General features: G+C 43.4%; 1 protein-coding gene across 1 annotated transcript; it reads left to right on the top strand.

Moving 5' to 3' along the window:
* The first annotated feature begins 8,136 nt into the window (after positions 1-8,136).
* Positions 8,137-14,696, top strand: LOC147034267 (uncharacterized). Its single transcript, XM_085871939.1, is given in 4 exon segments — positions 8,137-9,654; positions 9,714-11,347; positions 11,496-11,620; positions 11,739-14,696. Coding segments are annotated over 4 exon segments (4,050 nt in total). The 5' UTR covers positions 8,137-8,495; the 3' UTR covers positions 12,871-14,696.
* The last annotated feature ends 588 nt before the right edge of the window (positions 14,697-15,284 follow it).

The raw sequence follows: 15,284 nt of genomic DNA, 5'->3' as shown, positions 1-15,284 counted from the left end.
GGGAGGTGATGGGGGAGATTTTGAGAAATGTGGGAGAGAAGCTTGGAGGAGGAAGAGTGTGATGGTTGCTTTGAGAGAGAGGGGTGAATTGGCACTGAAGTTGGAAATAAATGACGATTGATGGGAAACGAACATGCATTGCAGATTGGGTTTTTTTATTTTTTTCGTTCAGAAATGCACCTCAAGACATTTGTTGAGGGATGCAATGAAGGCGAATTGAGAGAATGGAGAGAAGAAACGTTGTCAGTCGGATTTTGTTTTCGACAAGGTATGAAGGAAAGGTCAAATTGAGAGCAGTCTGTTGAAATAGGAAGAGTAGTGAATTATGACACAGCAGTGAGAACCACACTTGTGAAAGAGGAAGATGAAGCATTATTAGAGATCGTTTTTATTATTATCATTATTATTTTTTGATAGAGATTGCATAAGATTAGGTGAAGGAAAAGTTGAAGAAAAGATTGTGAAGTGAATGGTGAATTTGGATCGGTAAACGCAGAGGGTGGAAACAGATCACCTGGTTAAGGGAGGTACATCGTTAAAAATGAATTTATTTATTATTATTATTTTTTAAAATGAGGATTGCATAAGATTCGGAAAAGGAAAGGTTGAAGTGAAATCGTGGAGGTGTATGGTGAATTTGGAGCGGTCAACGCAGAGTGAAGCTGATGGATCAATGAAAAGTACCAGGAAGAGGGTGGAGAGAGACACGTGATTTCAGGAGGTGTATAGTTAGGAAGGATACAAGGAAAATTATTATTGTTTTTGATGGATTTTTGAAGAATTGTATAAGATCGGAGAATGGAGGGTTGTAGGAAGAAACAGGGAAGGTAATGGTGAGAGTGGGTCAGCTGTTTAATGTCGTCTTTTCTTTTCATCTGCATCACAGAAGTACACTGCAGTTCTTCCCAACCTTGACAAGGAAAAAGTGCATTAAGGATGTAGTTATCTCAAAAGATGCACTTCTTGAAAATCCATTCAGAAGAGGTAACCACTAAAATCTAAAGAAATGCAGTGGTGGCACAATAGAAGATATTTGTGCATTCTCTTCACATCACCATTAAAAAAACATGAATCCTTGTTCAAGATTAAACTGTTTGAAATATTTAGTAAGGCTCAAAATCTTGGGAGTTTCAGACTGTTCAGATTTTTTGATTTGAGGTTCTTTTCTCAATGTGGTCGATTTTTATATCAGAGATAAAGTTCCAAGATGTTCCTTTTGGGCATGGGGAAATTCAGAACCTGTGTGGACCTGTGAACACCTGTGTGGACAAGGTGAGAGATTTTTTACGTGGGGTGAAATGTTGCTTCGTGTGCACAAGGGGAAGAGTTGAGGTCGTGAAGGTACGAATCGCACCTCCCTGTGTGTTATAAATGTATTGAATATTTTGCATCCTTTAAAAACAATTTTTTTTTCTCCCCCATTATGTGGAACAGAGCAGCAGTATTGTATCTCAAAACTATCACGTGACATGTAAAGTACATAGGTATTTGTTTTGGTAGATGGCTCGATGCTTCATGTATAAACAGCACGAGTTGTTTACCTTCTGCACTCTTGTTTCAATAAGATATTTTCAAGAGTGCAGAGCGTGAACAACTTGTGTTGTTTACAACGGACTTTGATGTAGAAAGGCCAAACAACATAAGCATTGTGTGAGGTGCTCTTCACTTTTTATGTGCGTCAGCGAAGTACCTGATAGTTCTTCCCAACGACCTTGATAAGGAAGAAGTGCATTAATAATGTAGTCATCACAAAAAGATGCACTTCTTGAAAGTCCTTTGCTGCGAAGAGGTAACTGCACTAAAAGCTGGAAGATGTGATGGTAATCATGGAAGATATTGAAAATTCAACTTTGTCCATTTTCTTAACATCACTATTAAAATATTCATCCTTGTTCAAGATTAAACCGTTTGAAATATTTAGTTGTGTTGAAAATCTTGGGGGTTCCAGATTGTCAAGATTTTTTGATTTGAGGCTCTTTTTTTCAATGTGGTTGATTATTATATCACGGAGATAAAGATCCAATATTATGTTCTTTTTGTGCAAGCTGAAAATTCACAACCCATTCGGACAAGGTGAGAGATTTTTGAGCTGTGGGTGAAATATTTCTCTGTGTGCACAATGGGAGAGGAGTTGAGGTTGCAAATGCATGAATCGCATCTCTATGCATGTAATATATTGTTGCGGTCACGGATACCGAGACACCAGCTTGTCACTCGGGGATTAATCCCCGGTTGTCCTCGGTCGAGCCGGACCTGGGGCCACCGCTCACAATTAACGTTATGGTACTGTGGGTTGTTTTAAAACCACGAACGCCACCCAGTCAACCACGAGATCTAGTGTCCGCTGTCTAATTATTCCGTTTAACTAGACGTCACGTGGTTACCTGAGCGGGGAGCGCACCCTCAGCAAAGCACCAATATTATGTGATGAGATTTTAATTAGGCCAGCCGAGCATTTTTTAAGCGCTGGTGCGTGCCGACGATTTTTTGGTCAAATCTGTGGTAATTACCTCCCAGTCTATCTCAGTTCGAACAATCTAGACCAATTGAAGAAAAGGACAAACACGGACAGGTTGGAAATGGACAAATAATTTATTAATACATAAAAATAAAAATAACGTTTCATTTGCTGAGGTAAAGAAAGAATGAATTTCAAAGCAAAATCAATCAAAATGCCAGGAAAGAGACAAAGAGCATATGCTTATCGGGGGTTGATTTACAGGTAAACGCAGACGAGGGTACCCAGCAGATCATTCAGGGGGAGGGGAGGGGGGAGAATCGTCTCGCTCACCAGAAAGTCGTCCATGAAGCGAAAACGTCCTGAAAATGCGCACGTGCATGTCATGTCCCTACTCACCCTCACTCACTGGCACCCTGCCCTACTCACCAAACTCTCTTCCCATGGTATTCAAGGCCATCTCCGCTCATGGCTCGCAGACTTCCTCTCCTGTCGCAGTCAACGTGTGGCCCTAAATGGAGTTCTTTCATCCCTTCTTCCTGTGCAGGCTGGAGTTCCTCAAGGTAGCGTTCTGGGCCCTGTTCTTTTTCTGGTTTTCATCAATGATCTCTCGGACTCTCTGGAAAATCCTCTATTTCTCTTTGCCGACAACTCCACCCTCTGCCGTACCATCTGTCATCCCTCAGACCGGCAAGCAGCAGCTTCTTCACTCACTGCAGATCTGGATAAAATCACAAATTGGTCCAACACGTGGAACATGTCTTTCAATCCAGACAAATCTCACACTCTCACTATGTCTCTTCGAAAGGACCGTTTACAAAACCCCCCCATCCACTTTCTTAACAATCCTCTGGAAGAAGTCTTTTCTTTCAAGCTTCTAGGTCTCACTATCTGCCATGACCTTTCCTGGGAAAGTCACATTTCCAACCTCGCCTCAAAAGCCAGTTGCCGACTGGGAATCCTCCGTCGTGCTAAGTCCTTCCTCGGCCCTCTTGAGCTCCTGACCACTTACAAAGCTTTTGTAGGTAGCCTGATGGAGTACTGCTCTCCCCTCTGGGCTGGTGCTCCTGCCTCCCACCTTTCTCGGCTTCACGCTGTCGAAACCAGGGCATTTAAGATCATCGGCATCTCCCGCAATGAAGCTGAGTCTTTGGGCCTCTCACTCAATCACCGCAGGTTGGTCGGTGGTCTTTCTGTCTTCTACCGACTCCTCTCCAGCCTTGCCCCCCCCTGCTCTCTCTGCGATTTGTCCCCACCACATTTCCACAGGGCGCTCAAGGTCCGCCAACAACCCCTTCTGGTAAAACTACCAAAATCACGAATCACTGCTCATCTTCACTCTTTCATTCCTCTTTTTTCCCGCCTTTGGAATAAACTTCCTCACTCTATTCTTTCCCATTCTTCCCTCCAGGCTTTCAAAACAGCTGTTCACCACCACCTCTTATCTTCCCCCATCCAAATCCTCGATCTTTTCTACCCCCGATAATCCACCCAAGCCCACTTCCTTCATTTCTCCTACTTTCCTTCCTGAAAGTCCCTGAAATGTCCATCTTCTCTTCGCCATGTTCCCCGTCCCATCCCCATCCCTCTCCCTTCCACAGTTCACGTAATGTGTCTGTTCCCCACTGTTTTGTCCCTTCCACTCCCGCCCCTCTTGTCTCATGCCTCCTTGCTGTGAGTTGTGTGTTAGCTCTCATACGAGCCTCGACCAAGGTATACAAAAAAAAAAAAAAATGTCCGTTGCCAGCACCCAGCTTTGCCGTGCACCCTCTCGCGGGCAGCCTTGAACGCCAGTCGACGTCTGGAGGGCACTGAGATCGTCTGTCACGGGTTTAGATCCTGGTGTTGGTGATCGACCCGTGCTCACTTGTTCGAGGCACTGCTCACACCCACACGCTCGCCGAAGCACTGGAAGGGCGAATTGTCTCTTCGGCACTGGCCAGACACCCGCTTCTTGGTCGCTTCTCTTGCCCTTTGCTTTTTCCTCTCTCCTTTCGCTTTTCCTCTCCTCACGCTTTTCTCTTCAGAACGCTTTTTTCTCGTCACTTTTTCTCCTCGGACGTTTTCTCTTCAGAACATATCTCTTTCTCTTCAGAACCTATCTCTCTCTCTTCAGAACCTATCTCTTTCTCTTCAGAACGTATCTCTCTCTCTCTTCAGAACCTATCTCTTTCTCTTCAGAACGTCTGTCTCCTCTCAGAACGTCCCTCTTTTGCTTTTTCCTTACTTTTTAAAATCTCAGAACGTCTCTCCTCACAGAACGAACTTCTCGCTTTTTCCTCACTTTTATATCTCAGAACATCTCTCCTCACAGAACGTACCTCACGCTTTCTCTCGTTCGTTTTTATATCCCTGGGCCGTCTCCGCGGGGTGCCGTCCGCCCCAACATCACCCAGCTCCTCTGGGGAATGGTTACCATGACGACCCGTGCACTCTCAAAAAAGGCGGGCGTCGGAGCTCGCGAAAGAATGTTGCTGAGGAAAAATGAGGGCGGGCTTCAGAACTCGTGAAAGAAATGTGTGTGAACGTGTCTGTTGTAAAGAAAAAAGCTTCCCATAAGAGAGGGGATCTATCCTTTACCCTTCTCAACGCATTACATTTAAGATCCCATTAGACATGGGGATGGGGCTAATCTGAACATGCATTTAAGGAAATAACTGTCTGAGGGTCTGGATGTGTGGTGCATTCATCATACCGGATTCTAAAATCCGTAACAATATGTTGTATCAAATATTTTGTATCCTTTTCAAAAAAAATTTTCTCTCTCCCTTTTTCCCCTCGAGGTGGGAGATTGAGGAGGTGCGGAGCGGTAATGGATCACCTGCCTGAAAAACTACGTGGTGAGCATGGGCAAATCATTGTTAACAGATGAGGATATTCCATGTAAAATTTGTGTAAGTTCAGCACAGCATCTTCAGTCTTGGTCAATAAGATGTTTCCAAGACGAAATAAAGTATGCTCAAGTTGTGCTGATTAACGCTGATGTTTGGGTCAAAAGTACAAAATCTTTAAGCATGGAAGTGTGTTTAGTCTTTATATGCGTCATCGAAGTGAACTGCAGTCTTTATCAAACAACCTTTATAGATTACAGCCATGAATCTGGTACAGGAAGAAGTTCATCAAATTATATAATCTCAAAATATGTTCCTCTTTAACAATCTGCTGCTGAGAGCTAATCACATTCATCAAAATGGGGTCTTGTCCTTGGAACACATTTAAAATATTTTCGACATTTGAATGCCACATCTTGTACTAATACTAATCGTGTGAGTGATTGAGTCTGCCTGTCTGTGCAACATTCTGTTCCACTCATTGGTTGGACACTGCACCTGACTCTGCCCACAATTATTTCGGCCACCATGTTAATGCTTTCTGCTATGCAAAGCCAAAGTCGTCTCAGAATTGTCATATTCACAATCCTTTTAAGTTTTCCCTCAATTGTAAAACGACCAAAGCAGTTAATATAAAACGATTTCGAGCCGAAAGGTGTCATGGGCCTTGTAAAGATTGGCCTCAGTGATCGAGGCAGCAGTTTGCGAATTTATCCACTGCCCAAATAGCTATGTGGTATTCTCTCGAGCATTGCTTAAATCCATGTCATTAGAAATTTGTGTGAAGTCATTGCTTACATTTAACGATGCGTGTATATGCATAAGGAAGAAGATAATTGCTTTTTGGTCATTTGTTGTCACATCTTTTCTGCATGTGTGTATATGCATCAGGAATAATATTATTGGTTTGTTTTTATTTTTCATAAATATATATATATATATATATATATATATATATATATATATATATATATATATATATATATATATATATATATATATATATATATATATATATATATACAGTGGGGAGAACAAGTATTTGATACACTGCCTATTTTGCAGGTTTTCCCACTTACAAAGCATGTAGAGGTCTGTAATTTTTATCGTAGGTACGCTTCAACTGTGAAAGACGGAATCTAAAACCAAAATCCTGAAAATCACATTGTATGATTTTTAAATAATTAATTTGCATTTTATTGCATGAAATAAGTATTTGATACATCAGAAAAACTGAATTTAATATTTGGTACAGAAACCTTTGTTTGCAATTACAGAGATCAGACCTTTCCTGGAGTTCTTAACCAGGTTTGCACAGATTGCAGCAGGGATTTTGGCCCACTCCTCCATACAGATCTTCTCCAGATCCTTCAGGTTTTGTGGCTGTCGCTGGGCAACACAGACTTTCAGCTCCCTCCAAAGATTTTCTATTGGGTTCAGGTCTGGAGACTGGCGAGGCTACTCCAGGACCTTGAGATGCTTCTTACGGAGCCACTCCTTAGTTGCCCTGGCTGTGTGCTTCGGGTCGTTGTCATGCTGGAAGACCCAGCCACGCCCCATCTTCAATGCTCTTGTTGAGGGAAGGAGGTTGTTGGCCAAGATCTCGTGATACATGGCCCCATCCATCCTCCCCTCAATACGGTGCAGTCGTCCTGTCCCCTTTGCAGAAAAGCATCCCCAAATAATGATGTTTCCACCTCCATGCTTCACGGTTGGGATGGTGTTCTTGGGGTTGTACTCATCCTTCTTCTTCCTCCAAACACGGCGAGTGGAGTTCAAACCAAAAAGCTCTATTTTGGTCTCATCAGACCACATGACCTTCTCCCATTCCTCCTCTGGATCATCCAGATGGTCATTGGCAAACTTCAGACAGGCCTGGACATGCGCTGGCTTGAGCAGAGGGACCTTGCGTGCGCTGCAGGATTTTAATCCATGATGGCATAGTGTGCTACTGATGGTTTATTTTGATTCTGTGGTCCCAGCTCTCTGCAGGTCATTGACCTGTTCCTGCCGTGTAGTTCTGGGCTGATCCCTCACCTTTCTCATGATCATTGAGGCTCCACGAGGTGAGATCTTGCATGGAGCCCCAGACTGAGGGAGATTGACTGTTATCTTGAACTTCTTTCATTTTCTAATAATTGCGCCAACAGTTGTTGCCTTCTCACCAAGCTGCTTGCCTATTGTCCTGTCGCCCATCCCAGCCTTGTGGAAGTCTACAATTTTGTCCCTGATGTCCTTAGACAGCTCTCTGGTCTTGCCCATTCTGGAGAGGTTGGAGTCTGATTGATTGAATGTGGACAGCTGTCTTTTATGCAGATAACGAGTTCAAACAGGTGCAGTTAATACAGGTAATGAGTGGAGAATGGGAGGGTTTTTAAAGGCAAAACTAACAGGTCTGTGAGAGCCGGAATTCTTCCTGGTTGGTAGGTGATCAAATACTTATTTCATGCAATAAAATGAAAATTAATTATTAAAAAATCACACAATGTGAATTTCAGGATTTTTGTTTTGGATTCCGTCTTTCACAGTTGAAGTGTACCTATGATAAAAATTACAGACCTCTACGTGCTTTGTAAGTGGGAAAACCTGCAAAATCGGCAATGTATCAAATACTTGTTCTCCCCACTGTACAAGCTGAAATTTCCCTTTGACGCCTGGAGAAATCTGAGTATGTAGGGGGCGTTGGGGGAGTGGGTAGGATTGGGGGGAGTGTGGAAGGGGTTGGTGAGGTGATGAGAGGATGTGGGGGTAGAAAGTGGAGTGGGGGAGATACCTCATCTCCCAGGTGATCCTGAGTTTGGGGGGTGAGGATGGAAATTGGTGGGGTTGTGGGAGGCTTGCTAGACGGGTCAATATACAACCAGAACAGCCGTACCCCAAAAAAATTGCAAATTTTTGTTTTATTGCATTTCCTTATATTTTAAGACTTACTTAGGAACATATCAAAAGTTGGACAGAAATGGACCATGGGAAAGTAAAAATTTTTGACATGATAAAAATGTCACAAAACCATGCACGATTCACTACGTCGAAGACGAACCACTATGCAGATTATTCCATAGTATGTTTCCTCCTAATATATATCTTACATAAATATCTCGGTTTCAGGGGCGGAGAATGCTCTGATGGCATTCAATGTATATGGCCAATGTAAATTGACTGCATGCTTCTAAAAGATCTCATTTTTGTATTTTCAGAGATAGAAAATGAACTCTTAATATGGTAAAGAGACCTGCCCTTTATGCCAAAGGGGATTGGACTGTGAGGAAACAGTATTAGTTCGTGAGAAAGGAGCAGAAGGCATCAACCGTGCAAGTGCCGAAAGGGGTGTCGACATCAGAATTCTAGCTGGTACCAGTGTTCACAAATCATGCCGAGTGAATCACATAAACAAAAAGGACATTGCTTTAACCAAGAAGGATCATGCGGAATCAGGTCCATCAGTCAAGAGGAGTGCTCGCATTTCCCTGGGACCATATGACAGTAAAACACATTGCCTTTTCTGCGGCACTGAAGTTAAGGAAGAGGATCCAAAGCGAGGCCATGCAGAAATAGCCAGTTTTGGCTACGTGAAGACTGACGCATTTGTTAAAACTATATCAGTTCATTGCAAAACAAGGAGCGATGAATGGGCCATTGCTGTTCAAGGCCGCATTGAATATTTTGAGGGTGATCTCCATGCAGCTGACTGTGTGTACCACAAGTCCTGCAACATTAATTTTCGCACAATGCGAGACATTCCACAACGGTTCAAGCCGACTGCGTCAAACAAGAGACGAAAAATGGGAAGGCCTAAGGACAGTGACCAGAATGAGGCTTTCGATAAGGTGTGCTCTTTTCTTGAAGACAATGATGAGGAACAGTTAACAATTACAGACCTCGTGGCTAGAATGGAACAATACCTGGGTGATAGTGAATCCAATGCATATGGGAACCAATACATGAAGGAACAGCTTAAAAAACGATATGGTGAATCTATATTCATGGCAGAGGGTAGAGGCTTAAAAGACATTGTGACATTCAGAGAAAAAACGTCCCAGATCCTCCGTGACCACGACAATGCACCACGAGAAGATGATGAAGAAGCACAAAAACGTGCAATTCTTCAGACTGCTGCAAAACTAATAAAAAGTGACATAAAAACAACAGTTGCACCACATGGGGATACATACCCAACTACTGCAGACCTAAGCCTTACTGCTGCATTGGGGTATGTCCCAGCTAGTCTGCGATTCTTGCTGCAGCATCTTTTGGTCGGGAAAGATACATCTAGGGAGGTTGCTGGTATTGGACAAGCAGTCATCCAAGCAGTGCGTCCAAGGGCTGTAATTGCACCATTGCAGCGCAAATGCATCACTTGTATAGGTCTCGTTTCTTGATAGATAGTCTATCAACCTTTGGCTTTTCCTCATCTTACTCCGAAGTGCAACGGTTTGAAGTAAATGCAGCCTCTTCTCTTGCTCCGGATGTGTTTGGAGGTGACACCAACATTCTTGATACATCCTTGTTATTTGCTGGAGACAATGTGGACCACAAGATCATAACGTTGGATGGAAAGGGTACCTTTCATGGGATGGGCATGATAGCAGCTATTACACCAGGGCGGCAATCTAGCCACATCATATCTAGAAAGAAAATGTCTGACAGGAAGCTCGTTGAACTGACGAAGATCAATATAATAGATTACCGCCATGCAGAGCACATCAACCGCAACCTCAAATTTCAGCCCCTCCCTTTGTTATCAATTTGTGATTGCACAATTGACATATTATGGGAGATGTCATTTTGCTTCGAAAAGAGTGCACCAAATTGGCAAGGCATGATGCACTTTCTGCATGAGGAGTGTGATCACCCAGGGAAAGCCTCAATACAGTTTCTCCCAATGATTGATATGAACCCAGGTGACAAAACCTGCATCTTGTCAACTCTTGATTACCTGAGCAAACTTGCATCAAAACACAACATGCCAGCAATCATCACATTTGACCAACCGCTGTTTTGGAAGGCCTCTGAGATAGTGAATGCTCTTCCTGCTGATAACCCAATCCATAATGCAGTGCTACTGCTTGGGAACTTCCACACATTAATGAATTTGTTGGGTGCCATTGGAAGTTTGATGGATGAAAGTGGACTGAAAGAGATCCTGGAAACAGTGTATGGTCAAAATGCTGTTGTGCACATGCTGAGTGGGAAGGCGGTGCAACATGCTTTTCGTGGCCATTTGCTTGTGGATCAGTGTCTTACACGTCAGGTTGTTGGCAAGATTGTGGAAGTTGACCCTGGGTTTCAAGAACAAGTGGTAGAACTGGAGCGACTGTACATTTCCCTGGAGACTGTCGAAAGTGACACTATAGAGTCTGTGTTGCAATCAGAGTGCATTCATTTCATTGACAATAGATTGAATCAGGAAAGGAATAAACTTGCAAAGGACTCGAAAACCAGTGCACTTTGGATCAACTACCAGCGTATGTTGGGAATTGCAAGGGCACTTGTGGCAGCTGATCGGACGGGGTCCTGGGAGATGCATCTCCAAGCCATATCAGCTTGCTTGCCGATATTTGCAGCTGCTGGCCATCCCAATTACCTGAAGTCAGCTCGACTCTATCTCGAGAAGATGCTTGCGTTAGAGGATGACAACCCTGAGGTTCATCAGAAGTTCCAATCTGGTTATCATGTAATCCGGCGCAGTGACCAATACTGGGCTGGCCTCGGCTCTAATCTTGTGATAGAACAGACATTAATGCACTCACTGAAAAGCCAATGGGGGCTGACTCGAGGAAGTTGGATGTCAGAGCACCAGAGAGCAGTTTGGACTCTGTCTTCAACCATATCGTCCTCCTACAACCTTGCTATGCAAGAACTGACCTCGAGTAGCTACTCAACAAGTGAACAACATAAGGAGTTGACAACATCCAGGGTGAGTCGAGATGAAGCTGATCGTGGCAAAGTTGCCGAAAAACTGGACAGCTTCACACCATTTTCTGATGACAAGTCATTGCGCAACATCATCACAGGGGTTACTGCAAATGAGGATGTCAATGTTCATGACCTATTCAAAGTAGGTCGTGACAATGTCAAGAAGATGGATGATCACCTAGCTTACTCCTATTCACACAAAAGGAGTCCTAAAGTCAAGACACTTGCATTCAGCAGGGGCAGTCAAAGTTGCTGAGGACCGCACAATAGATCCAGCGTTACTATTCCAGAGGTTCTTAGTCATGTCACAGACGGGAGATCTCCAGATAGGTGAAGTGATGAAATATGAACTCTGCCCATACCCAATGTCTCTTTTTGAGGCAAAAAACATCCTGCGCCAGCCAGATAAACCACAGTTGGCGGAGGCAATAAGAAATTATGCTACAACCAAATCTGACAATGCTGTCAACCAGACAGTTCCAGGAACAGATCACTATGTTCTTGACGGGGGATCACTTATTCACCGCTTAAAGTGGACAGAGGGATTCACCTACAGTTCCATTGCAGATGAATATGCCTCATTTACAGTCAGACACTATGGCAAAGCTACTGTTGTGTTTGATGGTTATGAGGCTGGGCCAAGCACAAAGGACTGTTCTCATCAACGTCGGAATAGAAACAAGAATGCCACCAAGGTTAACATTATGGAGTCAACAAAATTTGTTGGGGAAAAAGGAGGACTTTCTGTCGAATGAGTCAAACAAGCAGGCAATGGTACTGTTGATTATAGAGGTGTTGCGCAAGGAAGGCTGTGAGGTGATCCAAGCAGAGGGAGATGCTGATGTTGAGATTGCAAATGCGGCTTCCAGATCTACAACCCTCATTGGAGAAGATACAGATCTCCTTCTCCTCCTGCTCTTCTATATTGTGGAGACAAACTGCATTGAACTCTATTTCCGTTCTGACAAGGCAAAATCAAATGTCTACAATATCAAAGTCCTTCAGCAGATACTTGGAAATGCAGCCTGCAGAGATATATTGTTCCTTCATGCATTAACTGGCTGCGACGCAACGTCTCGTGTCTTTGGGATTGGAAAGAAGTCAGGGTTTCAAAGAATCATCAAGAAAGAAAAGGAACTGATAGACAGCTCAAAGGTGTTCTGTAAACCACAGCAGAGTCAGGATGTTATTGAAACTGCAGGCTGCAGAGCAATGGTGGCATTGTTTAAAGCAAATCGGAACGACTCATTGGCATCGATCAGATTCAACATTCTCTGCAAAAAGGTTGCAAGGGCTAAGGCATTTGTCACTCCTGAAAGACTGCCCCCGACATCCGCTGCCTGCAAGTTTCATTCTCTGCAGACCTATTACCAGGTAATGGAATGGATGGGCCTTTGTTGTGGAATGGAGCCAACGGAGTGGGGATGGAAGGTAGAAGGAGGAAAACTTGTTCCAGTGATGACAGACAAAAGCCCTGCTCCAGACATACTACTTCAGGTGATTCACTGCAACTGTTCAGGGGGGTGCAAAACACTAATGTGTTCATGTAGGAAGCATGGATTAGAATGCACCAGTGCATGTGGACATTGCCAGGACAGCAACTGTGACAATATGAGTGTTGAACCAGAGATAGAGGAGGAGGAGGACGATGAAACTGGAATCTAAGGCTAGAAGGCATATGGTACTTCCACATGTGTCAAAATTGTCCAATTTTTTAAATGTTGCTTTCTATGTCATAGACTGGCAGAAACAATCAAAGAACATATATTTGTGCAAATATTTATTTTAAATTGCGAATGGTCTCAGGATTAGCACTGCATAAACTACCAGCAACGATCATAATACAAATATTGGTGCAAAATTAACTTTAAATTGTTAGTGGTCTGATGATTATCAGTCAATTTTTTGACGTTTTATCTGCCGGCAGCCATCTTGTTTTCTGACGTCAATGAGGGACTTTCCCATGCGTCAAAATTGTCCAACTTTTAAGATGTTGTCTTCCACATCATAAACTACTAGAAATAAGCATAAAACAAAAATTTGCAATTTTTTGGGGGTCAGGCAGTATATTGACCCGTCTATGGGATGTTGGGGTGGGGAACGTCAAATTGCAAAACCATCATGGAGTACTGGACACACTTGATGCCAATTTGGAGCCCCACAACCGTTAAGCGTCAACTTTTGCATATCTATCAACACAAAACAGCCGGAATAGATGTTTTCAGCGCAGCAAAATGTTGAAGTTGCCATTACATCGAAACATAAGCTGAAAAGAGTAGAACTTCGTAGTGGACGGATACCTTGAACTGAGCAGGAGCTGATTGACTGGAGGGTATAGCCATCCTCGCCATTTGGAAACGGGAGTGGTTATTAGAGAGGATCATCGGACATGTGGGTCTTGCATATTCGCTGGAGGAAACTTTCTCTGTGATGTAAAACGTCACGCTTACCGTGCTCCATGTCATCGGAAAGGCAACCTTATTGCATTTAGGAGCATTGAAGCACCTTTTATGCTCAGTTCTGAGCCGTCGATCAGCATTAATGACAATCTTGTAGTGTCTGTTTCTTGAGTCGGTCATGAAGTCGATGGCCATCTTGAGATTGTTTATGTAGACATTGCAGTTGTGCAGCATCTCCTGTATGTCATGGATGATGTACTGCTTCAGCCCAGGAAATATTTTGCATTGGGTTGCACCTCCTCTTCACCCAAGAAGTAAAGTTGCGCAAAGCTCACATCTTCGTTGGGGATTGGACATAAACTTCTGATTCGGTGATGAACTTGACTCTCGATGGTGAACGATGGATTCCAGACATGTTGAAGGTTAATCTCCTTGCATCCAAATGATGCCATTTGAAATTAAGTGTTACATCCTTGAATGTTGGTGAGAAAGTGTTTTGAATCTGTTTGACCAATAAGCAGCTGGTGGAGAGTGGTTGTGGAGGTGCTTGTAGAAGCACCTCCATAACCACTCTCACTTACTCAAGTGTATTGGGGACTTGGATTTTGCCGTTGGAACAACAGAGACCAGGTGTTTCATACATCCACTTCAAGGCTGAACAGCTAGCACATTAATTGTCCAACTCACGCACAAAACTTGAGACTGATGTGCTGCTTCTGTCATTGGTTAGAGCTGCCTTGTCAGTTTCACTTTGTTTCTTGCTTCTTTGTCCTGGTCTTACTCGTGTATTCTCTCCTGGCAGAGATAGCCTCTGTTGTTTTTACAGCCTGTGTCCTTGTCATTTGCTCACGTGTACATGCAAGTCGATTGGCAGTATCTTCCAGTGTCTTCTGCAATCGAGCCTGCTTTATGCATGTGGCAGATGAGGTGCTGCAACCTATATTAGTCATGTTCCTTTGCTACTTTGTGTTTAGTTCCTTCCAGTATCGACATTTGCGCGTTGGCAATTTCACACTCGTTCGGTATATCCGGGAAATATACGCAGGGTTATTCAAGGCTGAATGATGTTAAAATATAGAATTTCTCTGCTCGTGTGTGTGTATGTATGTATATATATATATATATATATATATATATATATATATATATATATATATATATATATATATATATATATATATATATATATATATGTGTGTGTGTGGAGAGGGGGGGGGAAGGGTTGGGTGGTGTTGGAGAAGCAGGTCATCATGCAAAGTCATCCTGAGAGTGAGCATTCTTGATACCAAATTTGTGCACCATGTGTCAAAGAGTGCAACTGGTAAATCATAACACATAGTGAGGGGGTAATGGGGTGGGATTTGGGGCTGGAGTTGCATTGGTGGAGTGGACACACTTCATGCCAAGTGTGAGTCCCTAGGGTGAAAGGGTGTACCTGGTCTATGTAAGCAAACACATAACGTGTGGGGTCTGTAGTGTGGTTGGGGGAGGTTTGAAATGCAAAACCGCCCTGGGTGAGTGAACAGTCTGCACGGCAAGTTTAAGCCTCGTGGATCAAAAGGTTTGGCTGATGAATGAGAACAAACACACAGTATGGGGGTACATGCCCTCACGCTGCCTTATCTTGCCTTGCCCTCACGCCGCCTTATCTTGCCTTGCTGTCACACCGCCTTCTCTTGC

This window comes from Eptatretus burgeri, chromosome 1, assembly GCF_056783735.1.
Source record: "Eptatretus burgeri isolate ZD-2024b chromosome 1, Ebu_testis_v1, whole genome shotgun sequence".
NCBI lineage: Eukaryota > Metazoa > Chordata > Myxini > Myxiniformes > Myxinidae > Eptatretus > Eptatretus burgeri.
This window is presented reverse-complemented; position numbering and strand designations above follow the sequence as displayed.